Genomic DNA, 27,105 nt, shown 5'->3' with positions numbered 1-27,105 from the left:
CATAACCATTTTAGGCCTGATATTCTATAATCATATTTCAAATGGCATGTGTCCGGATGGCAGAATTCAGCACTGTATCTACAAAACATTCTGTTTAATCATCTTCCATTTATTCATTTGCTTCGATTTTTCAGGTCTGCTCAAAATTCACAGTCAAAGATAAAAAAAGATTTAATTGATATTCTCCTTTGTTTCATCACTATTTACTCTAGCCTAGTAACAGACAGTATTTCTGACACTGGGAATACATTCCCTGAGATCCATAGATGTCCCTAGAATCAGATACCAAGAACATGCAAATGGACCATATTAAAAAATAGTCTCTAAATGTGTATTCTACGTTCTTGAATGAGATAAAAAAAAAATATAATAATAATAATAATAATAATAATAATAATAATAATAATAATAATAATAATAAAATCTTTTATTTTTTTAAATACATTGAGTTAATTTTCATAACGCGATAATTTGCTGTGTAATTAATTAATCTAATTAACGCGATAAACTGACAGCCCTACTAATAATACATTTGACAAACAAACAAACAAACAACACAGGTACAAAAACACGCTGAAGGCACGGTCACCGTTCAACAAGGCAAAGTCAAACATGACTAACAGCGATATACAGTTCATAATAGGTCAAAAACAATCCTTTTTTTTTATGATGTCTGTTTGCCCCTCTGGACGGGGGCCGGCACATCCACCGCATTATGCAAAAACTCATAGAGCCTTTTAGCGCCGCTAGCGTTCTCCAGTATCTGTGCCAGCTTGTCCTGGCTAAGTTTGGCCAGATCTGCCAAGCTGTCAGCGTTCCTAACGAGAACCCGGAGGTTCTTAGCGTTGACCCCCGGCATCTTCAACAGGAAGTCATACGGTCCCGGGTTGTAGAGGTCGGCGGCCTCGGGAACCGTGTCCGACTCGGCCGTGATGGCCTGCGCCGCTGCGGCGTCCGGCTCCGCGCGGCCCCGCTTCATCTCCAGGAAGAGCTCGGCGGTGGCGTGGGGCGAGGGGCACCAGAGGAGGCGCAGCCGGGGGAAGTGCAGCGTGAGGAGGGCGAGCTTGGACGTGACGTCGTTGGCCGACATCTCGTGGCGACTGAAGTCCGAGCGGGCCACCAGGGAGAAGGGCTTCGCGGGGTCGAACTCGATGAGCAGCACCGGCCTCTTGTAGTACCGGGTCATGGACAGGCACTGGGTGTAGAGACGCCCGCTCTGCAGCGAGCCGATCAGGTCGCTGACGCTCTTGCGCTCCACGCAGGTGTCAGGGGTCAGGATGTAGTCTCCCACCTCGAGGGTGACGGGTTCGATGTCCAGCCCGCGCCGGTGGAGCAGGGAGGGGAGCTCGCTGCGGAACTCCCGCATGTCCACGATGACTCGCGACGGCTCTTTGGGTTGCTCCTGGCCTCCTGGTTATCAGACAGGAAGCATAAACACAAAGGAGGGGGGTAGATTAGTAAGAGATGTGTATGCAAATGTGACAGGGGGGACACATTTCTTGGTCATGCCACAACCAAGGCATCAGGTGGTGTTGGTGTAGTCGGTGATACCAGTGGTATTCAGCATCCAGGCATCCACCAAGTACAGTACTTGCCCACCACCCCCATGTATGTTTTGTCTGTCTGGTATTACTGGTTTATTTTTTACTTCGAATATAACGTCAACTCTGTCTGTCCAAAAAATAGATACTCGCCATTGAAAACACAATCATCAAATTAGCTGACGACACAGTAGTGGTGGGCCTGATCTCTGCAAACGACGAGAGGGCCTACTTGGAAGAGGTAAAGGTTCTAGCGGGATGTTGTCAAGAGAACAGCCTCTCCCTGAACGTCAGCAAAACAAAAGAGATGATTGTGGACTTTAGGAGGTCGGGGGTCAGGGACTACAGCATCGACGGGGCACCGGTTGAGAGAGTGAACAGTTTTAAGTACCTCGGAGTCCACATATCCAAGGACTTGACATGGACCACACACATTGACAGTGTTATCAAGAAGGCACGACAACGCCTCTACTTCCTTAGGCGCCTAAGAAAGTTCAAAGTGAGCCAGAAGATCCTCAAGAACTTCTACTCATGCACAATAGAGAGCATCCTGACTGGCAATATCACCTCCTGGTTTGGGAATAGCACTGCACAAGACTGTAGCAGACTACAGAGAGTGGCCCGTTCAGCCGAACGCACAATTGAAGGGTGGCTTCCCACTCTCCAAGACATTTACAACAAGCGCTGCATGGGTAAGGCTAAGAGAATAATCAAAGACCCCAGCCACCCAAACAACTGCCTCTTTGAACTGCTGCGGTCAGGCAAGCGATACCGGAGTCTCATGGCAAGCACAGAGAGACTCAGAAGGAGCTTCTATCCCCAGGCCATCAGGATGCTCAATGAACAATGAACAATAACAGACCATCAAATACACCCACAACACACGCACACACTCACTTTAAATAAACAACACACTGTAGCACCCACTTTACCCACTCTAGACACTAACACACTTTATATTTATTGGCATCAATCTCATGCACCTCATTGCACCTCACCACCACATGTTGGCACCACAAGCTAAGCTATACCTCACCATTTCTAGACTGTACTGTATCTGCATTGTATAGACTGTACATATACTGTATATATGTATATTGAACCTTTTTGTTTTGTTTACACTTGTTTACGTACTTGACTTTCTATTTTATACTTATATTATACTATTTTATACTATCTTGTTATTTTATCTAGCACACTCTCAGGAGCAAAACCGAAAGAAGCATTTCATGCAAAAGTATTCTGTATTTCTGTATGACAACTAATAAAGAAACTTGAAAATGAATTCAAAACAGACTTAGACAGATGGACACAGTGGATCACGGTAGCCGCATAACGTTAAAGATCAAAGTAAGCGCAAGTAAGACATTGAGCGTAATTTTGAAAAATGTCCGGTGTCACCGGTAATACCGGTGTTGTCATGAGTTTATTAGTCATGGTCATGGGAAATGTCACATCACCGCGGCAAACCCTAACCGGCAGTAATCTGGCCTAGCCATACCTCTGGCTCTCTTCCAATAGGTCAGAAAAGATTCTTCTTCAAACAGTCGGCAGGAAAAGGGCAACAACACGCACTGAGTCACATAAATCAAACAAGTCAAAGTTGCTGCTGACAGCTCCCTTCAACACAGTCTTGTTTTTACACAACGATTCCTCCGGACCAGACCTCTTGGCCAGAGCCAGAGGAAAGGGGTTCCAACTCGTAGAGTGAGAGGGACAGAGAGAAGAGTGAGAAGGTTCATCGTACAAACAACTGTTCTTTTTTTATTTGTACTTTTTTGCCTTTCTCCCTTTCCTCCCATCTCCCAATTTAGTCGTTATGCCAATTCCCTTCCTGGTTGTTGCACGCCTTCCCTTCCTGGTTGGTCCGGGGAGGGTGTAGACCAGGGGTCGGCAATAGGCGGCCCGCGGGCCGACATTGGCCCGCCAGCAATAATTTCTGGCCCGTCAGATTATTTTGAGAATATGATATTTATTTTACAGGCGGGAAATATTCACCCGGGACGCCAGAGTGTCTTTGTGAAGCTGTATCTATCTACCGGTAGTCATCAAAAGCATGTCTGTCACTATAGCCAATTGAAATGCTAGAAATGGTCACGTGGACTGGGAGAACCAATGGAATAGTCCCACCGGGCCGCGTGTATATTTCCCTAACGCACTTTCACTTCCGCGTTCGAGATGCGAGCGAGTAACAAAATGTGTTAAAAAAACAAAACAAACGTCTTTGGATAGCTTCTTTGCAACAGGGAAATACCAACTGATGAGCCAGAAGAGGAGCCTACGTACGACCTCCAAGACACATAACGCTTCTTTTAATAAACAGGAGTCATACTTAAAATACGGGTTTATCGCAACAGGTCAGTGATTCTTGCGTGCCGACGTCCTATGCATAATATGTGGCGACAACAACAACAACGACGAGGCAATGATGACAACTGTGTTGAAGTTGGCAGATAAAGTAGCTGCATTCAACGCCAATCTGGAATTGGAGGGCGGCGAGTGGATATTTGACATGTTTCAAACATTAGCAGGGATTTTGGAGGACTGAACAGTGAACAAGCCCTGCGCAGTTATGGTGAGTCGTGTTTTCATGCATTCTGACCTGCTGTTCACCCGCCGCGGTGATCTGCAACAGCTGATCTGCTGTTCATGAATGAATGAATGAATGAAAACTTTATTTAACAGATTGCAGAATGGGTACAATACAGTATGGCGCAATACACACAATTGTTAAAGGGATGCAGACCAGAGAAAAACGTTTGTCTTGTTTACATCAGGGTCCCCCATTTGCGAGTGCTCGCTTATGCCTGTGTTTTTTACTGTTGTGAAGCACTGTGAACTGCAACCTCTGTATGAAAAGTGCTATACAAATAAAGTTATTATTATTATTATTATTATTATTATTATTATTAAGTCTATGCATAGGCCGCGGTGCTGCATTTTTCACTATCAGTATATTAAATTAGCCATTGTTTTTGGTCCTGGCCCGCCAATCAAAGGCTTGGGGAAAATCTGGCCCGTGGCCAGACCTAATTGCCGACCCCTGGTGTAGACTATCACATGCCTCCTCCGATACATGTGGAGTCACCAGCCGCTTCTTTTCACCCGACAGCAAGGAGTCTCACTGGGAGAGCCTAACGCATGCGGAGGTTCACGCTATCTCCCCCAGATCCCCTCCCCGCTGAACAGGTGCCCAGTAGGAGTCGCTGTTTGCAATGACCAGGACTCACACCCTACCGGCTTCCCACCCGCGAACACTGCCAATTGCGTTCGTAGGGACGACTGACCAAGCCGGAGGGACCGCTGACAGCTGGATTCGAATCTCTGCGGTGGTAGGCGAGTGCTTAGATCTCAAAGCTACCCAGCCGCCCAACAAACAACTGTTCTAAGTGCAACAGTAAAGAAGAAAGCGGACATGCCTGCTTTGCGGGTGTTAGTGGTGGTGGCGTTGGCAGGCTCCAGACCCCTGGCCAGGTCCAGGTTGGTCTCCTCTCGTCCCTCTCTCTCCTCGGGGACCACCATGGTGGCCTTCTCCCTGCGGCACCACGCAAACAAATCAAACCAATTACAAAAGAAGCCTCAGCAGGCTCTGATGAAACCAAATCAACACAAGATCATTTTAGATGCATTAAATATAGAGTTTGTTGGAAAGATTATTATGTAATAAAAGTACGAGTTTTGACCTGATCAGGTGTTCGAAGGCCCTCTTCTCTTTGGACAGAGCCGTCAGATACCTCTGTTCCTCGGTTGAACCGCCGTAGATCAGGAAGTACACCCTGAGAGGTACAGTGTATGGAACGACATTAGACACAGTGTCGCCCACCCTTTGAAACCTTATATCTAACTCTGTGTTACACTCAAATGTCTCCCGGCGCTATATTTAGATGGAGCCGAATAATTCGCTTCATCCGACCACTTAGAAACGCATCTGGCACACTCGATCCATAAGTTGTGCCAAATTATGTCCGGGACCAGATGGACACCAATACTGGAAATCGCGATCAGACAATTGGAATATTATTTTTGGAATACCCCCGACCACAGGTAAGGACTGACATCAATTTCAGCTTGATCCAACAATGTTTTCATATTGATCCAGCTGATCGGCTTCTGTAGTGTTCAACACGATGCCGTTACTGGCATCAAAGCATAAAAAAAACGACCCCCCCCCCCTTCATGCATTCATGATGAAACTAGAGCTGCCGCGGTATTGATGTTTTCCTTACCGCACAAATTTGCGAAATATTTCCTACCACCGCGGTTATTACACACAAAAAAAGAAAAAGAAAAAGGTTTGAATGCATTTTTTTTTAGTAGTAGTAGTAGTCTACTCTTTATAGCATATAGCCTGCCTCTAGTCTAAATGTCTATCTTTAGTTAGAGGATGACTTTGCAGCATGAATATTGTTTGGGATTCGGCAAGCACGCATTCGTTATTGAAAGTGAAACACGGATTCGAAGCCTCCCCTCTGGTCGTGCGCCGTTCACTCGGTGTCGCGGGCAGGGGTGGTAGCGCCCGGCGGTTACCCCCCCGACCCTTTCTTCTTCTTCTTATTATTATAAAGTTACTACTTGTGATTAACAACGGCATTCGTTTTGTGGCATTAACGTTATATAGTTACACGTTCAATAACATCAGCGTATTTACCGGACTATAGCAAGGCAAGCATTACTCAATTCATATCTCAGTTCCTTTCTTTGCTCAGAGCGTGCTGAGTCGTGCCCATTCTGCGGTCTGTTAATAAAGTTTTCAATCAGACAAGTGTATAGAACGAAGGGCTTTTATTATAACATTCGTTATAATATTCGTATAACGCCAATGCTTTTAGTAGAATTCACTTAGCCCCCGATAACTTAGCTCTCCAGGAATTAGCCCGGATCACTCCGGAACTATACTTATATTCACCATGGGATAACGCGTGAACGAATTCATGAAAAGTTTATTCTTTTTTGCATCTTGGACAGAAGATTACTGTCAAATGACCATAGTATTGTATCCATAGCTATAATATAGAATATAGATATAGCTTAGGGCTGGGCGATATGGCCAAAAATGTAAACGCGATAACGATATCGATAACAATATCATATCACTCAATATTCGATATTATCGATATTGTTATAAGTATATAAAAAAAGTATTATTTTTCTTTTAATTAATTTTTTTTTAACAACATAATTATGTTTATTTTGCAGCAATTCCTTGTCGTTGCCGCCATGTTTAGTGTTACATCCCCTGACGCTTTTTTGGTGGACAAACCACCGCACATGTGCACCGTGACTGGAGACTAGCTCTGCTAGCACACATAGCCTACTGTGTACAGACGGTTTCAAACTGTATTTTAAATTAGAAAGCAAACAAAATAAATGGACAAGAGAAAAATAAATCAGTATTGTCATTTGGACAAGCAAAGCCATTACTTTAAGTTGCAGGCAAGAAAGACAAGTCTGTCCACTGTCTTTGGTTTTAAAACTGCCCTGTTGCAGGTCACAAAAAAAAGAAGAAATTCGATTATTAAAATATATCGCGATAATTATCGTTATATCTCCCAGCCCTAATATAGCTCTACAAACAAGGTGACGCACTCCTATCTTTTAAAGTGTGGCCTAGCTAGCACAGGATGAGGAAAATGGCTGACATGAGTTAAGGTAGATATGAAATGAGCCAATGGGGTTTCTTTACATATACGCCATCTTTCGCTCATACGAACCTCAGTGCTTTTCCCGGTCGACTGGCCTTGTAGACCTCCAGCTGGCGGACAAAGCTGATCTCGGCGTCGTAAAGGACCACGAAGCTGGGCTCCACCTCGTGCAGTACCCTCGTCAGGCTGTAGGGGTCAGTGCAGCCCATCAGCGGGTGAATAACAGTCAGCGGCTCCTTCAGGACGCCGTAGTAGGCATCGGACGACAAATCCAACTTCAGCGGCTCTTCCTCCCCTTCGTCATCATCGTCCTCCCCCATCAGTCCGTCGACGTAATCACCATCCACCTCACCGCTACCCCTCCTTCCTCCGTCATCCTTCTCCTCTTCCTCCGCCAGGCCGCTTTTGCTCTGGGCCGCCGGCCCGCCGGTCTTCTGCGTGGCCTTCTTCCCCTTGGGGCCCTTCCCGGGCCATGTCTTGGACCAGCCCTTGCCCTGTCTGTGCGAGTCCAGTTCCAGGGCGGCCGCAGCGGCAGCATCCCGCTTGCCGACGGTGCGGGCGTAGAGGCGGTGGAGCAGAGCGTCGGAGCCGCGGTTGATGTACTGGTGGAGCTGGGCGCACGTCCTGTCGTCGCTGGCGCAGATCAGCGTGCGGCCTGGAGGGGGTGACAACATGTTATTATTACCCATAAAACACTAAAGAGGAAGATACACACCGTGGATAAACACATAGACGTGAAGGGAACACGACAAGCTATTGCATTCACCACTTTGCTTGCTAGGAGACACTTTTCATTTCAACTAGAGATGCTCGATATTGGCTTTTTTACCGATACCGATATATGCAGGGTTTCCCCCCCCCAAAAAACTGAATAATTTCAGGTAATTAACATTACATATCTCTTGTTGTGGAATTAATACAACATTATGCATATATATAGAATTTGTTCTTACTTGCTTGCCTGGGTAAATAAAGGTTATAGAAATGTAAAAAAAAAAAAAAAAAAAGTAAATTAACCGATACCGATATTTTCCGATATCACATTTTAATGCCAATATCGGCCGATAATATCGGTAGGCCGATAATATCGGACATCCCTAATTTCAACCTTTATTTAAAATCGTAATGCTCAGAGGTTTCCCTCATTTACAGAAACGACGATTGTACAAAATGTAAACAGTACATAATACAAACAATATTCACAGAAATACACCAGAGTAAAACATTTTTACTTTTCAAATAATTAAAACAGATCAGCTAAAACAGTTACAGGTAGTCACACAATGGTCTGAAATCATACGTTTAAACATACCAAGGGAAGGGAGAACCTCCCTTTTAAGAGACAGTTGAAGGACATTCCATGAGTTAGAGGCATCAAAGGAAAAAGCTGACACATTCCTCTCCGCCTATACATAGTTTAGTTTATTCAGATCCCCATTAGCCATTGCCACAGGCATAGGCTACTATTACTGGGGTCCACATAATAGATGGGTCCATGAGATATTACAATGTATTTGGCTGGAGGGGAATAAGTTCTTGCTGAAAGACCTTCCATAAAACCTGACAACTCTTACTAGTAGGGATGACCCTCGAAGCTTTTTTTGGCAATCGAAGCTTCGGGGCCGAGCTTAGATTTTAATTCGAAGCTTCGAGAAACAAAATATATATATATTAATTATACTTTTTTATTTATTTTTTCTTATGTTGTGGGACTTGTACAGCACTTTGGTAAACTTTGTTGTTTTTAAATGTGCTCTATAAATAAAGTGGATTGGATTAATTAATTAAGTAGCCCCTTTCGTGATTGTGACGCAGCCAACCAGGTTTCACTCGGCTGCGCTGCCTGGGTGCAGTGGGGTTGCTCTCACAGCCAACGACATGACAGTACATAATTATGTTGCAACCTTCGTCTATCAAGCAAACAATTATATTATATTTAATTTATAATTCATAATTATATCAGACAATGCACCTACAAAAGCAGATGATTACAATTAAATTAGCCAACTTGGTAACACATTAGTCATAGCAGCATAGGCATAGCCTTATTAATGTTTTGTGTGGCGTCGCCGTCGTGTACAACGATACTTACGTTTTTTAGGTGATTTGACAAAGTTGTTGTAGAGTTGTGATATGCCATTTTCTTCTGGCATATCTGGCACTCGGCTTTTTGGGCATTGTCTTTGCATATTTTAAAGTGTAACCACACGTCTGATGACTTCTTCGTCGACATGTCTGCTGCACATGTCCTTGTTGTTTTCAACACAGATAATCTCCACGTGCTTGTTGTAGAGAGGTGGAGTCGAGGCGCCGCTTACTTTCGTTTCATTGGAATGGAGGCGCAAGATTTGAGGCAAAAAATTAATAAAATAAAATGTAAGCTTGTGCCATCGAACGAAGCTTCGAAGTATTTAAGACAGCCCTACTTACTAGGATATATTATATATTATTGACCCCCCCCCCCATCTGTCAATGAAGAAATCAACACAGAAATAACTGAGCTGAACACCCTTCCTATTTCATTGATTTTATTTAATTTGAGCCTATTCGTATATATTTCTTTCTTTACTTATTTATTGATTGATTGATTTAATGATTTATTTATTATGTATTTTTTGTGATGTGGAGTGGAATTTCCTCCTTTTGCCAAGAGGCTAGCATAAGATGGCCGACAATTATGGATTCCTCAAAAACTAAAATTTCCAATGATGCCCCTATCTTTTTTCCAACTTTAAAATTGAGCCCACTATATATATAACCTCAGAAAGACAATACCGTCTGCCACATTGCCGCACATACAGCCGGTTTTGATGGGCCGTCAAATGAGAACCATTTAGACACATTCATTAGTTAACACTATAAAACTGCCTATGTGGCTATTTGTGAGGTTGTAGCAGGGCTCAGTTCTAAAGCTAGAATAGGATACTACTAGATCACTAATACATTATGTAAATTAATGTGAATCCATGGGAGACAGGTGACTAAAGGACTTTATTACACGGCTTGGTTGAATGCTTGATTCTGATTGGTCAATCGCTGAATTCAGCGGTCTGTTATTTCTTGATAATGACCGCTGCCCTCTATAACAGACCTGTGTCTAATCAAAGCCTCAGAGCACTTGGTTCCTATCAATCCGCACTTCCGCATTAAGAGATGCGAGGGGAGTCTGCGGAGTTACTGGGCTCCAACCACTACAGACGGGGAAAAGTGGAGCAAGATTCTGTCCTCCAATCCAGGCAACAGCAACACATCTGGTGAGCGTCTCTCATAGTAGCCTGTTATCTAGTAACTAAATGACGCAATAAGCAGTAGTGTATCCTCCTAATATTACAGTTGCCTGATTTTAGTCACTGTGTTTCCTAGGTGTGTCCACTGCAAAGCTGCGACAATAACCACACGTAGAGATGAATGACAGAAGCGTCAACTTCAAATAACTGTTCCCAGAGCAGTGATGTCTGACCTGGTTCGTGCTCCGAGCTCTTGTTCTCCTTCTCGATCTCCTGCAGCACCTCCGTCAGAGCCTCCCACTTAGGGTTACTCTCCAGCACCAGCTCACGCTTCACCTCTGCAACACACATGAGGAATGGTCACTGGACTGCATTTATATAGCGCTTTTATTTTACATTCACACAGTCACTCACACGGATGGTGGGGGCGACCATGAAAGGGAGGGGTCACACCTTAACCCTTTCACTACCACACTACAGAAGGTTAACCCTTTACTATCACACTAGTGAAAGGGTTAACCCTTTGTCGTGTGGCAGTGAAAGAGTTAACCTTCTGTATTGTCGCAGGGAAAAGGGTTAACCGTTTGGTAGTGCGGCAGTGAAAGGGTTAACCTTAACTCTAACTAGAGATAGAGAGAGAGAGATGGTAACAACAAGTATCAAGTCAAGTGTCAAGTGTTCCTTTATTAATCCCCTTGGGGAAATTCAAGTGTCATAGCAGCATGGGCGGGGGGTACAGGTAGGATAGATACTAGTAGTAATAATAGAACATAGAACAAAGTAAATGGTAAATGGTGCATTTATATAACAGCTTTTATCCAAAGTTCCTCACATTCACCCATTCACTCACACATTCACACACAGATGGCGGAGGCGACCATGCAAGGTGCCGACCTGCCCATCGGGAGCAGTTAGGGGGTTAAGTGTTTTGCTCAAGGACACTTTGAGAGCCGGAATCGAACCAGGAACCTTCCGATTACCAGACGACCGCTCTACCTCCTGAGCCACTTTCGGCCCAAATGGGGGTCAGTGGTCTATTACATATCAACTTGGGGGGTCCTTGACCTGAAAACGCTTGATAACCACTGTTACATGGGATATATATGCAGTAAAAGTCTACGAGGGTGAATCTACAAAACACCAGCACGACTGAACGCCACGACTTCCATCCTGCAAACATTAATCACCTTTTACAGCATAATGAAGGTTTATTGAAATGTGTTTTCAAACTGAGATGTTGGAACCAGGGAGACAGCAAAACGACACGCTCTGTGAGTCAGAGCTGCCGTTGCCATGATTGGAACGAGAACAAGTGTATTGCTTTACAAGACTTTTCTTGAGTGTGATGCCCGAGGACTTCAATCCACTTTTGTTTTCCACTCAGAAATGATTCTATGCCCCCGAGGGAAAATTGGTAGATGGTAATTGGTAGATTTATGATGGTAAACAATGACTAACAGCTTTATATCTGGAAATTATGAAAAACTGAGAATTACTTTGCGGATGTGTTTTCTTTTTATAATTTTTTTACATAATTCCCACTAACGCCTTGATATGATTATCAGTTTTTAGTGGAGAGGGAGGTTCAGGAGGCAGCTTGTCCGTTTGCTTGTTTTTCCTCTGTTCCTCGTCACAAAGTCAGATTACGGCCAATAAAACTGATTCCATATCCAGTTCTAAAAATGGTATCATGTGCGTCGTGACGACTAACGATGACAACAGTTAGTAGTGATACCTACCCTCCCACATACACACACATACACCAACACGCATGCTTTCTACTGAACGCACAGAGAGGAAACTGGTATCTATCTTCATGTCTGACTCTGGAGAAGATGGTGTTTCCCATAATGTGGGCATGTTCCTTCAACGTATTTTGAGCCAGGGGGCAGCAGGACTAGTTGGAATTACAGTTTGTTTTCTAATCGTCTAATAATTCTAATCACACACACATATACAGACAAGTCAAGTAATCTACTCAGTATGTAAAAGTAATAAATGTAAATAAGGATGACCACTCTGCCGCCATCTGGTGGCCATGGTCATACCAGACCTGTGGCGGTGGTCCGCTGCTTCTCCGTCTCTGTTCCCACTTTGAGCTTCTTATTGTTGTCGGGGAAACGGTACACTCTGCACCTGGCGTTCACGAACATGGAGGTACTGGAGTCCAGGAACAGCCACCCTGGTGGAGACAGCCAGGGAGAAACAATGACACATTAGGAATGTCTGACCACTAAGTGTGTCTGACTCTCAACCACCGAAACCTGCACAGACTACAACGTATGACGTTTATCATGCCAGTTAGGGTACCTTGTGTATACTGTATAGTGTATACTGTTTACCTTTAATCTTACTCGTAGTATATAGATTATAATTCTTTATTGCGTATATCTATTGTAACATATAACATAAATGATAGGGCATACAGACCTTCATCTGCACCTTTGTTTACACTGCTTATTTTTGGAATTGTTTTATTCAGAGCTAATTCTATTGCCTATATTTATGCCTTTCTACTATTACCCTGCCCATACCTGTACCTCCCCTCCACATGCTGCTATGATGCCAGAATTTCCCCTAAGGGGATCAATAAAGACATTTTGATCAAAGGTTTAGTTTACTCCACCCGCGGTACAGACGGTTACAGAATTCTGGACTAAATCATGGTGTCCCTGCCCTGGGACAAAATCTCATGAATTTCTGTGTCACCAACCATAATGTACAGTTGTTTTAATCAATTGTACAAATTCTATTATGATTGCATTTATTGTATATTTATTCTATTTATTACATATGTATACTCAACGTCATTGTAAATCAGGGCTTTGCTCTCTATTTCGTTACCATTGACTGAAGGAATGCTTGTTGTCTGGTCAATGTAACATAATAAGGAGACGGTAGCCAAAGTAACCAACAAAAGATATTTAATTAATATTTACCATGGTTTTTGTGATCAAAGGGTAACATAAAATAATGACAAACAAAACACAAAGCTGTACAAACAGGATCAGCATCAGACATAACACATCACTCTGGGAACACCTGATCAGGGCACACACATCCAAAACAGCCAAAGCAGACCTCCTCTAAAGAAGTCCAACAAATAAAATTAGCCCTCCTAAATGTCAGATCACTGAATAATAATTTTTTTTTAGTAAATGATCTGATTAAAGAAAATAACTTAGATTGCATCTGCCTAGTAGAGACATGGCTCAATAATGACACAGCTACATCAATAATGATAGAGGCTTGTCCACCAGACTATAATTTTCATCAACTACCCAGAAAAAACAGAAGGGGGGGGGGGGGGGGGGGGGGGGGTTGCAGCAATTTTCTCCTCAAAACTCTTGTTTAGAATCACAGAACTAGGCGAGTTCATGTCGATGGAATAACTTGCCATTGAGCTCAAAACAGAATCAACCATTATCGTCACAATATACCGCCCGCCTAGACACTCACCAATATTTATACAGGAGCTCTCTGAACTGATTTCACTATGTGTTACCGGATATGATAAGGTGATCCTAAATGGAGACTTGAACATCCATTTTAATAAGAAAACAGACTCCAAAACTATAGAGCTAAAAAATCTACTGGATAGCTTTGATCTAACACAACATATAACAAATGCAACTCACAAGCTTGGAAATACATTAGACTTAGTCATAACAACAACTGGGCTAAGCATAAAACATTTCTCAATAACTGAATTACCTCTCTCCGACCATCACTGTATATATTTTTATACTCAAATAACCCTTACTAAAACAAAAAAGAAATCATAGTTCAAAAGAGGCTCCTAAACGACAAGGCTGAATCAAAGTTCATTGATCTTATCAGACTACATGAACCACACAATCATGACAGCTCTCTAAATGAAATGGTAGAAAATCTCAATGATGCACTGTCATCTGTATTAAATTCTGTTGCCCCACTAAAAACGAAAAAGAAGAAAACCAGAGCCTCGCCCTGGTTGAACTATAATGCGGTCAACAAAGAAAAAAGGAAATGTCATGCAGCGGAGCGAAAATGGAGAAAAACAAAAACCATCATATGCTGTGATATATACAAAGATGCTTTAACTGCTTATAATAAAACCATCCGCTTAGCAAGGAAAGACTACTTCTCTAAAATCATTACAGAAAACGCTGGAAACTCCAGAATCCTTTTTTCCACTATTAATCTACTACTCAACACTGCCCCTACACCTCCTCAGTCATCAACAGTTAAGTGTGAAGAACTTGCACTATTCTTCAACAACATAATAACCTTGATCAGGGCCAGCATTACTCATGATGGAAATAAAGCTGATTGCAGCAAACCGCGCAATGTAACCATGAGAAGATTCACATGCATCACATTAGATGTACTCTGCAAAACTGTCTCAGAATGTAACTCCTCCACCTCAGACATTGACCCTATACCTACAGCTTTCTTCAAACGGGTGTTTAATAGTGTTTCAAGCCCTGTGCTAGATATCATAAACACTTCCCTTAGAACTGGTATTTTCCCAGATGCCTTTAAAACAGCAGTTGTAAAGCCATTACTAAACTTGGATAGTAATGTAATGGCAAATTATCGTCCAATATCCAACCTACCATTCATTAGTAAAGTACTTGAAAAGATAGTTTCAGTTCAAATAAATTCCTTTCTTGAAGAAAACAACATCTTAGAAGAATTTCAGTCAGGATTCAGAAAATATCATAGCACTGAAACTGCCCTCACCAAAATAATCAGTGACCTCAGACTAAACTCTGACGAGAATAAGGTCTCCATCCTTATCCTGCTAGATCTCAGTGCAGCATTTGATACAATCGATCACTATATTCTAATCGATCGTCTTGAAAACCTTGTCGGTTTCTCAGAACATGTGCTAGGCTGGTTTAAAACATACATCAGAGGGAGGAAATTCTATGTTAAACTAGGAGATCACATGTCTGATATATACGACAACAACTATGGAGTTGCACAAGGGAGTTGCTTAGGTCCTTTACTCTTCTCCCTTTACATGTTACCGCTGGGTGATATCATCAGAGAACATAATGTAGATTTCCATAGCTATGCGGATGATACACAACTGTACATATCTGCTGAACCAAATGATACAGCGATTAGCTCCATTACAGACTGCTTACTGGCAATAAATAAATGGATGAGTAAGAACTTCCTGAAACTAAACGAGAACAAAACTGAAATTCTAATTATCGGCCCCAAAACTAAAAAAGAAACGTTAATAAATAACCTGGGAGGACTAACCCCTTGGATCAAATGTGAGGTCACTAGTCTCGGGGTTATCATAGATTCAGAACTGAACTTCAATTCTCATATTAGCAAAGTGACGAAAACATCGTTCTTCCATCTCAGAAATATAGCAAAAGTACGACCATTTATTAATCAGAACGATGCGGAGAAGCTAATTCATGCATTCATATCTAGCTGGTTAGACTACTGTAATGCACTTTTCACAGGTCTCCCTAAGAAAATCACAGAGAGGCTTCAGCTAATCCAAAACCCTGCAGCCCGACTGCTAACTAGAACCAAAAGGAGAGAGCACATTAGTCCAGTCTTAGCTGCTTTACACTGGCTTCCTGTAACATTTAGAATTGACTTTAAGGTCCTTCTCTTTACATACAAAGCTCTAAATGGACAGGGACCTAGCTACATCGCCAACACTCTAATAAATTACACGCCAGCAAGAACACTGCGATCATCAGCTGCTGGACTACTAGAGGCTCCCAGAAACAGTCAAAAGAGGATCGGTAATGCAGCCTTTATCAACTATGCCCCAAAACTGTGGAACAAACTACCCCAAAACATCAAGGAAGCCAACTCGCTAGACATCTTCAAAAGACAGCTTAAAACCTATCTCTTTGCTCAGGCATTTCAATGAAACATCAGGGATATCCTGACACAAATTGTACTTACCTGCACTATTCTTACCCTGCCTACTTTTATACACTGCCTATCAAATTCATGTGTCGGTTCTATGCTAATTTAATCTCACTACCTCCTACTGTATGCACTGTAATTTTAAGAGAACTATTTTATTACATTTAACTTCTTACTGATGCACTGCTCTGTTGTATATTAAATACCCTGTTGTATGTCCGTTCTATTTTTAAACCGAATCATTTTAAACTATTTTTATTATTTGTATTACTGAATAAAACTGTAAACAGAGAGCCTATTGGGATGCTAGATCCTAATGTGAAACACTGATTTACCATACCTTGCTACCAGTCTATCTTTTTTATGCTCGCTTATGCCTGTATTTTTTACTGTTGTGAAGCACTTTGAACTGCAACCTCTGTATAAAAAGTGCTATACAAATAAAGTTATTATTATTATTATCCCCCACACGTATCACCCTCAATGGATTGAAATGGAAAGGGAATGAAGGGAGTTATTAATTTCTTGCGGTCTCACCGGCGTTGCTGCCGAAGTTCTTCTGACTGGAGCGCAGGGACTCCAGGAGGTTCAGGAAGGTGACACAGTCGTACTGGGTGAGGTAGAGCAGCAGCACCCTCAGCACCTTGAGGTCCTGGACCAGCGCCTTGGTCTTGGCCCCCAGCTGGTGCCACAGGGGGTCCAGGTAGTGGCGGATGGTCTGGAGGGGCGGGGCGGAGGAGGACAAGGTCATTTAGCTGACGCTTTTATCCAGAGACTTACAACAAGTCAGCAGGAAAGGTACAACTCTGGCAGCTAAGGGTCAATACATTTATACTATACAATTATTTTCCTCACATTTTACCCATTCCCTCACACATTCACACACCGACGGCAGAGGCAACCATGCAACCATTGGTTTTTCAAGACTTATGTGAGAGAACTCCAATGACCTACTTTTAAAAAATATTTCTGGTTTATTTGTCATTTTCCAGCTCAGAACATTTCTAAAGAGATCAACCGTCTGGGGGCGGCTACATGGTGCAGTGGGCAAGGCGCTCACCACAAATACTGGAGACTGGGCTTGAACAGGTATGCCTCCCTGTTCGAGCCCAGCGCTCCACATTGCTTTCAGTTTAGCTGGTCGTCCGCACTAATACACATTGGCAGCATTAGGGGGAGGGAAACTGATGGGTGGGGATCGGGCGTTGTGGACAGCGACTCCTACAGGTCGGTTGGTGCGCCTGCGCAGTAGAATCAGGAAGGAACGGGGGCGGGGCCCCTCCAAAGCCCAGACCCCTGACGCTGAAAGATCGAGCCGCGCAGGTGGAAAGATGCAACTGCTGTTACCTCGAGTATCGGAGGGGACTCGTGCTATGTATGACTTAGTCCACATTGCAGCCGGCTTGTGGGAGGCATGAAACGGCGTTCGAAGACAGGGGAGGGTTGAATTGGATGATACAAAAATTGGGATGGGAGAAAAATAGAAAATGGGAGAAAAAGTGGATAAAAAAAAGAGATCAACCGTCCAAGGCAATACATGTGTGTAAAAGAAAGTTGTAAAATACTGTACATTCATCACAACACTGTTGGAATGGAATCTTGGAACCTATTCTACACATTCAAATGACTGGTTGGTTCTCTTAGGGTTCCTCCAGTTTTATAAACTTTGTCTTGTTTTGTAAGCTTGTCATCGCTGTAAATGAGGGTCCGCTAAGTGTCTTACGAGTTGAAATAAAGGTTTGAATTGGAAATTAAATGAAAAGTAACATTCCATGACTTCCCCAGAGAATGATTTATAAAAGTTCACTGGCCCTGTGAAAGGAGGTGAAGCTGTATTGAGTACTGAGTGAAATCTACAAATGAAAAGGCATTATCTGGACCTCACATCTGGGATGGTAGTATAGGGCTGGCTGGGTTAAAAAAATCGATTTCCCGATTCTGAATCAATCTTCATTTGAATGAGCGATTATCCATTCATAATCCATAGATTATTTTATTCCCAAATTTAGTCATTATGCCATTTCCCTTCCTGGTCGTCTCGTGTCCAGATCTCATGCAACATGTTTGAATCTAAAAACATCGATCGAGTAAAAGCATCACCCAAGTCACCGCCAGGTGCAAAAGCAAAGGTTTGGTTGCATTTTGGATTTAAAAAACATGACGACAGAGAAGAACTGGACAAAAGCAAAGCCATTGTAAACTGTGCAAAGTGAAGGTGAAATATTGTGGAAATACAACAAATCTATGAAACCACTTACTGAGACATCACCCGTGACATAAGCCAATGTTCCAATAAAAAGTACATTCATGTAACTGCTTCAGAGTCAATTCTTAATGTAAACATTGATATTTTTTACAATGCAACATGTTAGAGGGTTCCTTGAACCATTTATAGCATTGAATCGAATCGGAAATAAAATCTATTCGGAACCTTGTGAATCGCAATCGAATCGTTTTGGGAAATCAGTAGTACCACCTACTAGATGGTAGGTATATTACAGGACTGCTGTCACGTTGAGATTAACACCCCCCCCCCCCCCCCCCACCTTCTCGAAGGCGTGGCCCAGCGTGTTCTCCAGGGAGAGGTCCTCGTTCTCCAGGGTGGGGTTGTAGCGCTTCAGCTCCTTCAGGCAGGCGCCCATGATGTCCAGGATGGAGCTCTGGATGACCCTCATGGCCGGGGTCAGAGTCACGTGGAGCTCCACCACCTCGGGCTTGTGCCTGTCCAGCGTGCCTTTCACCGACGCCTGGAACCTGGGAGCAGAGGACAAGGGGGAAAGTGAACGAGGACAGAAGGGGAGGAGCGGTAGTAGAGAAGATGGATAGAATGGGAGAGAGAGAGAGAGAGAGAGAGAGAGAGAGAGAGAGAGAGAGAGAGAGAGAGAGAGAGAGAGAGAGGAGACCATCAAGAGGCTGTTGGAATCATATGACCTCTAAAAACACAAATGAGATAAGATAAGATATTCCTTTATTGATCCCCTTGGGGAAATGCGGGCATCATAGCAGCATGGGGGAGGGGAGAGAGGAGGTACAGGTATCGGCAAGGTAATAGGAAGAAGACATAAATATAGGCAATAAAATTAGATCTGAATATAAAAATGTATTCATAATATTACTCTTATTGAATCTGAATATATACTATGAGTAAAAGTAAACAGTATACACCAGGGTTTCCGTTAGAAAGAATTGTTGCCGGCCTCAGTGTCCGGTAGATTTCAATCTACCGGTCAAATGAGAGAAATTCCGGTCAGAGTTTATTGAGCTTAAAAACAATTGATAGGCAAAAGAATGACAACAAAACAAAAGAATGACATCATCAAGGCATGTAGATTTATAATATTTTTACTTAAAACTAGGCTACTTTTGCGTATAGTCATTATATTCCAAATAAAATAAGTCCCGAGACTCCGTGCTGCTGCCGACTTTAAATCAAATAGGTGTCTGTGGGCAGTCGCCCGACATTAATAAACAGCAGTCTGTTATAATCACATTTTTATGAGCTAACGAATTCCGTTATATTGGACATTTGTATTAATTATATCAAGCGAAGAACTGAGAAATTTGGCAGAGAGAGACGGCAACATTATCGTGGGTTTGCGTGACGACTCTCTCTCTCTCCACCTCCCAACGACTTATTTGCGAGAGTATGTCGATGCAGAGCAGCAGATTCAGCTGTTTTCTGGCTCTATCTGGGACCGCTCAGCAGCGCCCCCCACCCAACAGCTGAATTGCCAATGGCTGAATTGGAGTACTGCACTGTGCCGCTGCAGCTCCGGCTCTGCAGCTGCACATGCATTCGCAAACCCAGCACTAAGCTCTCGCTGACAACGTCGTTGTCATTATTAGAAGCAACGATGAAACAAATGTAATGATTGTTTCGTTCATCGCATAGGCTATTTAATTTTAGCCTATTTTAATACAATTTAAATAATCAAATTGTGCTTAGAGGGAATTATTTTCACCGGACATTAAGACCGGAGAGATTAAATATGTCGGACTTCAACAGATTTTGCCGGTCAAATACCGGTAATTACCGGCTAACGGAAACGCTGGTATACACAACCAGTAGGGACTCCATACACAGAAGACAGACCCACAGACAGCAACAGCCCTCCCCTCTTCTCACCTGGGCCACAGGTAGAGCTTCTTGACGAAGAGGTTCCTCATGACGCGCTCCACCTGGCAGAAGCCGCTGGAGAAGGCGGTGGCCTTGTCAGTGAAGGCCTTGATGAAGCCCGTCTTGTTCTTCTGTCTGTAGAGACGCAGGATGAAGGCCTCTTGGCACGATTCGATGATCTTGTGGGCGCGGTACACAAGGATACCTGACAGGAGATTCAACCAAGTCATATGTGTTATGATTCAATGGTCTTACAGGCCCGGTACAGTGAGATACCTCACAGAGATCAGACAATGAATAGCGTGAGAGCCACGTTGTTGTAAAGCAAGGGATACACATTCTGAACATATCAGAGCACATCAAATTATAATGTTTCAATATCCTAACAATGCCATCTGATGGGTTTGTGACCATTTTCAAAGCTTGGTTGTATATTACTTTTTATTTTTAATACAGAGGCTTTGCCCCATGTTATGTGATGGAATGTATGACATGCATGATGTGCCGTCTCGCATTGCTTCTAGTACAATGAAGCCAGGAGCATTTTAAAGACATGTGAATGTTGTTTTCAAAGCAATTCTATGTCGTTTTGCCTAGGTTGTTAAGGATTACTATGTCTTTTTAAATAGGTTAAGCATTTCTATGTAGTTTTAACTAAGTTGTTAAGCATTTTTATGTAGTTTTAACTAGGCTGTTAAGCATTTCTATGTATTTTTAACTAGGTTAAGCATTTTTATGTCGTTTTAACTAGGTTGTTGCGTGCTTCGCACAGCTTTTGTGACTGGTGTCATTGATTGTAATCGAAGCAACCGCGTGAGTCAGTGAACGTGTCAACTTGACCTGGGCTGACGGTCCACACTGACCTGACCTGAGATCAGGTGTGTTAGGGTCCGGGACAACCTGACGGTCCACACTGACCTGAGGTGTGTTAGGGACAACCTGACGGTCCACACTGACCTGAGATCAGGTGCGCGGGGATGCGGTCGGTGAGGAAGTCCACGACCAGGATCCTGCTGGTGACGTAGAGCACCCCTCCCTGCGTGTAGACGTTGTAGCGCTCCGTGCTCTGGACGTCGCTGGTCACCGTCCGGGGCAGGTGGCTCACGCCCTCCGCTCGCAGCTGCTCGGTCAGATACTCCTGAGAGAGAAAACATGTGAACTCTCTCTCGTCTCAATTTTTTTTTTTGGAATAGAGATTATGGGAATGTTGTCTACAGGTTTGTTTTATAGTAGAGACTGTACACATGGGCAGTGGTGGCGGGGCACTTGACATCATCATCAATAAGACGTCTACCTATTAGCATGGCGTTTTCAAAATAAAGTGTCTTGTACTGTAATACAGAGCTGATGAGTGTACTTTTCAGAATTCCTCAAATTATGTTTTTTTGTTTGTTTGTTTTTTGGACAGAAATTCCTTACATTCAAGAATGTAGAAATGATGTACTCCTGTACTCTATTGCCAAGCGTGGTACATTGTATCTGAGCATACAAACTGTATTTATGGAACCTCCTCCTGATACAGTAATACTGTAAGTATTGCTAATACACATATGGCTGTTACCAAATGTGTTGTCAATACTGCTAACCTCAAAGGACCACACCAGTCTTTCTGACTGAAAGATAAGATTTGGTAGTTATTTCCTGCCGATTCACCACTGTATATTATATTGTATTACATCACAATGGCAAAACGTTTCAGTTTACAGTTTGGTTGTGTGATCCTTGTATGGGTTACAAGGGGGTCCCTAGAATAATGTTCACTATAGCCTAATTCCACCCACAAGAAACACACTGCAACAAGGCTGGGTGGCGCAGCGGAGATTGCGCTCGTCACCAATGCAAGAGACTCCGGTCTCGAATCTGGGTGTCAGCATTGCCTCTGACTTGGGCCGGCCGTCATACTAACTCAAGGCTTCTATCCTCCCTACAGCCGACCAGTGGGAGGCATATGCGAGCAACGTTCAAGACAGGGGAGGGGAGAATTGGAAACACGAAATTGGGATGGGAGAAAAATAGAAAATAAGGAGAAAAAGTGGATACAAAAATAAATAAATAAAAACACACTGCATGACTATTCCGGTCATAGTTTTCACTCTATATCCTAAGTGTGGGCTTCCCATGGCCAAGGAGTCTCATGGGCAGTACAGAGAGACTCAAAAGGAGCCTCTATCCCCAGGCCATCAGGATGCTCAATGACTCAAAGCAACACCATCCATCTACTGTACATTAATTTGCACTATATACCTCATTTTTGCATTTAGCACTTGAAAAAGTTTGCGTTTTGTACTTTAGGTTATACTTGAGTTTGTATATTTTGTATAGTGTTGGGGACTTCAGCATTTCATGTAGGCCTATGAATTAATGAATTTTGATTGATTGATTGAAAAGTTTATTAACAGATTGCAGAATGGGTACAGTACAGTACATCTCAATACAATTGTTAAGGGGATGCAGACCAGAGAAAGACTTTCGTCTTGTTTACATCAGGGTCCCCCATTTTCAATTCATCATAACATATATGACATACATGACATACAGATAGACAGTACTGCTACATCTATACATTTATGACATATCAGATTTGCAAATACAGTACTGTTTGTGATACAAAAGTGTCCAGAAAAGGAGTGTATATACATTTGGCGTAGAAACTGTACATTGGAGGAGGTTGGTGGGGTGGGGTTGGGTGGGTTGGGTGAGGGCTGTACATTGGAGGTGGGGAGGGGGGGGGGGGGGGTTGGGTATGGGACACACACACATTTTACACTGTACATTGGAATATTGACAAAGCCTTACTTGGTCATTTACTGTACAACTAGGTTAGGACATTTGTAGGGGCCAGTTTCGAATTGCAGTCTCACGTAGGTGTTTTTTGAGAGTGTTTTTGAAGGTGGGTAGTGATTCACATTCCTTTACAGCTTTAGGCAGGGCGTTCCACATTGATGTGGCATAATTGCGAAACGTGTTTAGTCCCTTGTTTGAGCCGAATCTGGGTTTTACATGATTTGTGGAGCTCCCTCTGGTGTTGTGATCGTGGTATTCACTGACCTTTGGGAAGTATTTTGACATGTACATGGGTACCTTGGTCGCGTAGTGTATCTTGTAGACCAGGCCCATTGCAAGTTGCTGTACTCTGTCGTCTACTCTAAGCCATCCTAGGTTGTCAAAGTGGGCAGGGGTGAGGTGGGTTCTAGGAGTCAGGTCAAGTAGTAGTCTGACTAGCTTGTTTTGAGATGTTTGTAATTTGTTTTTTAGTGCCTTTGAGGTGCTTTGGTACCATGAGGTGCAAGCATAGTCGTAGTACCCTTGAATGAGTGCTCCTGCTAGAGTCTTCAGGGTATTCTTGTTTACCAGAGAGGAGATCCGGTACAAGAATCGCGTTCGTTGGTTGACTTTTTTTATTACATTGGATGCCATTTTGTCACAGGAAAGATTAGCCTCTAGGATGGAACCCAGGTAGGTAATTTCATCTTTCCTTGTGATAATATTGTCACCCACTGTAACCGAGAAGCCGTCGGTCTTGCTGAGTTTGTTATTTGAACCGAAGAGAATGGACTCTGTTTTGCCCATGTGTAATGATAGTTTGTTGTCGGCGAGCCATATGCAGATTTTGCCTAGTTCCGAGCTGAGGGCTTTTTCAACCTGTAACTTGTTCTTGTCAGAGACCAGCAGGGCTGAGTCGTCCGCAAACAGGAACAAGTTGCAGTCACAAGCTGACGACATGTCATTTGCATAAATTAGGAATAGTAGCGGTCCTAGTATGCTTCCTTGTGGAACACCACAGCTCACTGTGAGGGGGGGGGATAGGGTACCGTTTACTTCCACCATCTGTTCCCTCCCCTCCAGGTAGGATTGTATCCAGCTCACTGATAAACTATCAAAACCAATTGCTTTTAGCTTGTCAATCAGAATGGTGTGATTGACAGTGTCGAAGGCCTTTTGTAGGTCCAGCATGACCATGCCGCAGTATTTGCCCGCGTCCACCTCTTGTTTGATGTGGTCGTTCAAGTAGAGAAGGCATGTGTCAGTGGAGTGGGATGTTCTGAAGCCAGATTGGAATTCGTAGATTAGATTTTTTTCCGCAAGGTACTTTTCGATCTGTTCGTATACTATTTTTTCCATGACTTTCGAGATGGATGTAAGGATAGAAACAGGGCGGTAGTTACCCGGGTCTAATTTGCTGCCCTTTTTGTGCAGGGGTGTTACTCTCGCAATTTTGAAGTCCTTGGGGACGTGTCCCTGTTTTATGGAGAGGTTTATTATGTGTGTGATGACTGGGGTGATGGCTGCTGCTGAGTCTCTGAGGAATTTGGAGGGGATGTTGTCATGGCCAGTGGCCTTGTTTGGTTGGAGGGCGCTCAGTTTTTTGAGTACCTCATCTGTAGTTACTATTTCCAGTTTGAAGTCGTCTTTGTGGACGCCTAGGTTCATGTAGTATGCTACTATGTGTTCTACCCCATACTGCCCTGAGTGGGAGGGTAGTTTGTTTACCAGTGTTGTGGCTATGTTTGTGAAGAAAGTGTTTAAGTAATTGGCTACATCCAGCTTGTCTGTGATGAGCGTGTTGTCCGTCTTTATGTTTATGTTTGAGAACCTGGTTTTGAGTTTTTTACTGCAGCCTAGTTGATTGTTGAGTAATTTCCAAAGTTCACGTGGTTTATTTTTGTTTTCCTCGGTTTTGTCATTGATGAAATGAAAACTTTATTTAACAGATTGCAGAATGGGTACAAATACAGTACAGCTCAATACACACAATTGTTAAGGGGATGCAGACCAGAGAAAGACGTTTGTCTTGTTTACATCAGGGTCCCCCATTTTCAATTCATAGTGTACCTACTGTACTTTATAATAATAATAATGCATTTTATTTATACGGCGCCTTTCAGGACACTCAAGGTCGCCGTACAACAATTTAAAAACAGTTCATTAACAATCACAATACATTTAAAAAATAAAATAAAATCAGACATACGCCTGCCTAAACAGGTGGGTTTTGAGGTGGGTTTTGAATGGGAAGATGGAGTCAATGTATGTATGTATTTATATGCCACAAATGAAACTAAACTTGAACTTGAGAACGTACGACTATTCAGGTCATAGTTTTCAATATCCTAAGTATCTCCTCGTCTACAGTATATTATTAACACTGTACTCACCTGTTCAGGTGTGGTGGTGTTGAGCAGCAGGACCAGGCTGCCCTCCTCAGAATACACCCGCATGAACTGCAGCAAGATGCGGTCTACTCCCATCCCCTCCGCCGTCACCAGCAGCCCGTCGGAGCCGAACAGACTCAGAAACATCTCCGTCTCAAACTCCAGCAGAGGTCCCGCCATGGCGTCACTGGAATTGGACACAAAGCACGAACTGTCATTTACACATTCTGAGATGTCAATGACATTTTTGCGGCGTTTAATAACGCAAAGAGCTCAAAACAAAGACACTATAATAACATGTCTCTGCTTAAACCCATAGATATGTCTATAGATATCTATGCTTAAACCTCTTTGGCACAAGGATGTTTTGAACTTGCATATCCGGTCACGTGAGACTGAAGACCAACGAATACGTAAAAAAAAGAAAAAGGGATCTATGCTGAAAAGGACTAGCGCCATCTACTGAATTGAAATGTTGCGTGCACTGTGCCGACCTAATACTCGAGGGCACAGGCTGTACTGTTCGATAGGTTTGCTTGCACTGCAACAGTGATGACGATTCTGTTTTTTATTATCATTATTTTTATCTTTTTGTTTTTACTGATAGACAAATACAGTGTGTGCATAATAATGTGTCGTAAGAGAAGAGGTGGCTTCTGGAATCACAGACCAGAATAGACATGTGAGAGTGAGAGTGTGTGTGCGTGTGTGTGTGTGTGTGTGTGTGTGTGTGTGTGTGTGGTGTGTGTGTGTGTGTGCCGCATGCGTGTGTGTGCCGTGTGTGTGTGTGTGTGTGTGTGTGTGTGTGTGTGTGTGTGTGTGTGCTTCTGATTGACAGTGGAGGAGGAGAAGCCTTGTTCTGTTGAACTGCCTGTCTGTCTGTGACAACAAACACATTCAAACACATGAGCTTATACTGTATTCTTCCTCCTAGCTTTGTAGACAGAGGAATAGATGACTCACCACCAACCCACCTCCACCACAGTTGAGCCTTGAGGTATTTACCTGCTTTGATGTTTACATACGTTCATTTGCATTGATTCATCCACTCTGATGTGCTGACTCGGGTCTAATGCCAGTTCAAAGCAACAAAGCTTTATGAATGTCCCACCTTGTAACAGTTATATGGTTATAGAGGTTAATACACTGCTTAAATTTAAATTTAAATCTTTCTCTCTCACGCTCCTTGTGAGGTTTTTGTCCGTTGCTCACCTACTCGCTCTGTTCCTTTAAGCCTACTCGCCCTGTTCCTTTAGTTTTCTGTTAATCAATTGCATTCCCCTATTCACACGCTTCTTCCCGTAGACGCCGTTTGATTGGTGCTTCCCCAACCACACGCTTGTCAATCTCATCCCGCAGCTGTCACAGCTTGTCAATTAAGCATTCCTTTGATTATATATACCCCGTTTCCCCATTCAAGTTTTGTTGGATCGTTTTGATATATCATCAGCATTCGCCGTTCCTTCCTTGCCTGCTGTTTTTCCCTGTGCTTTGCCTCCCAGGATATTCAAGAAGTATTCCGCTTGGACAACCCGT

The 27,105-nt window shown here is 43.1% G+C and overlaps 1 protein-coding gene across 1 annotated transcript; it reads right to left on the bottom strand.

The window, feature by feature from the left end:
• Positions 1–664: 664 nt before the first annotated feature.
• On the bottom strand, positions 665–25,831 carry LOC311235428 (DNA repair endonuclease XPF-like; the record flags this gene model as incomplete). Its single annotated transcript, XM_084322889.1, has 11 exons — positions 25,573–25,831; positions 21,374–21,554; positions 20,426–20,621; positions 18,846–19,053; positions 16,837–17,017; positions 12,464–12,592; positions 10,644–10,748; positions 7,253–7,838; positions 5,225–5,317; positions 4,961–5,076; positions 665–1,410 (listed from the first exon to the last, which is right to left on the bottom strand). Exons 1-11 carry the CDS (start codon positions 25,747–25,749, stop codon positions 665–667), a joined length of 2,718 nt encoding a protein of 905 aa, XP_084179015.1. The 5' UTR covers positions 25,750–25,831.
• Positions 25,832–27,105: the final 1,274 nt, after the last annotated feature.

The sequence above is a fragment of the Notolepis coatsorum genome (genome assembly GCF_963971535.1).
Source record: "Notolepis coatsorum genome assembly, chromosome: 10".
Lineage (NCBI taxonomy): Eukaryota > Metazoa > Chordata > Actinopteri > Aulopiformes > Paralepididae > Notolepis > Notolepis coatsorum.
The sequence above is the reverse complement of the archived record's forward strand: the minus strand, read 5'-3'. Positions and strand labels throughout refer to the sequence as shown.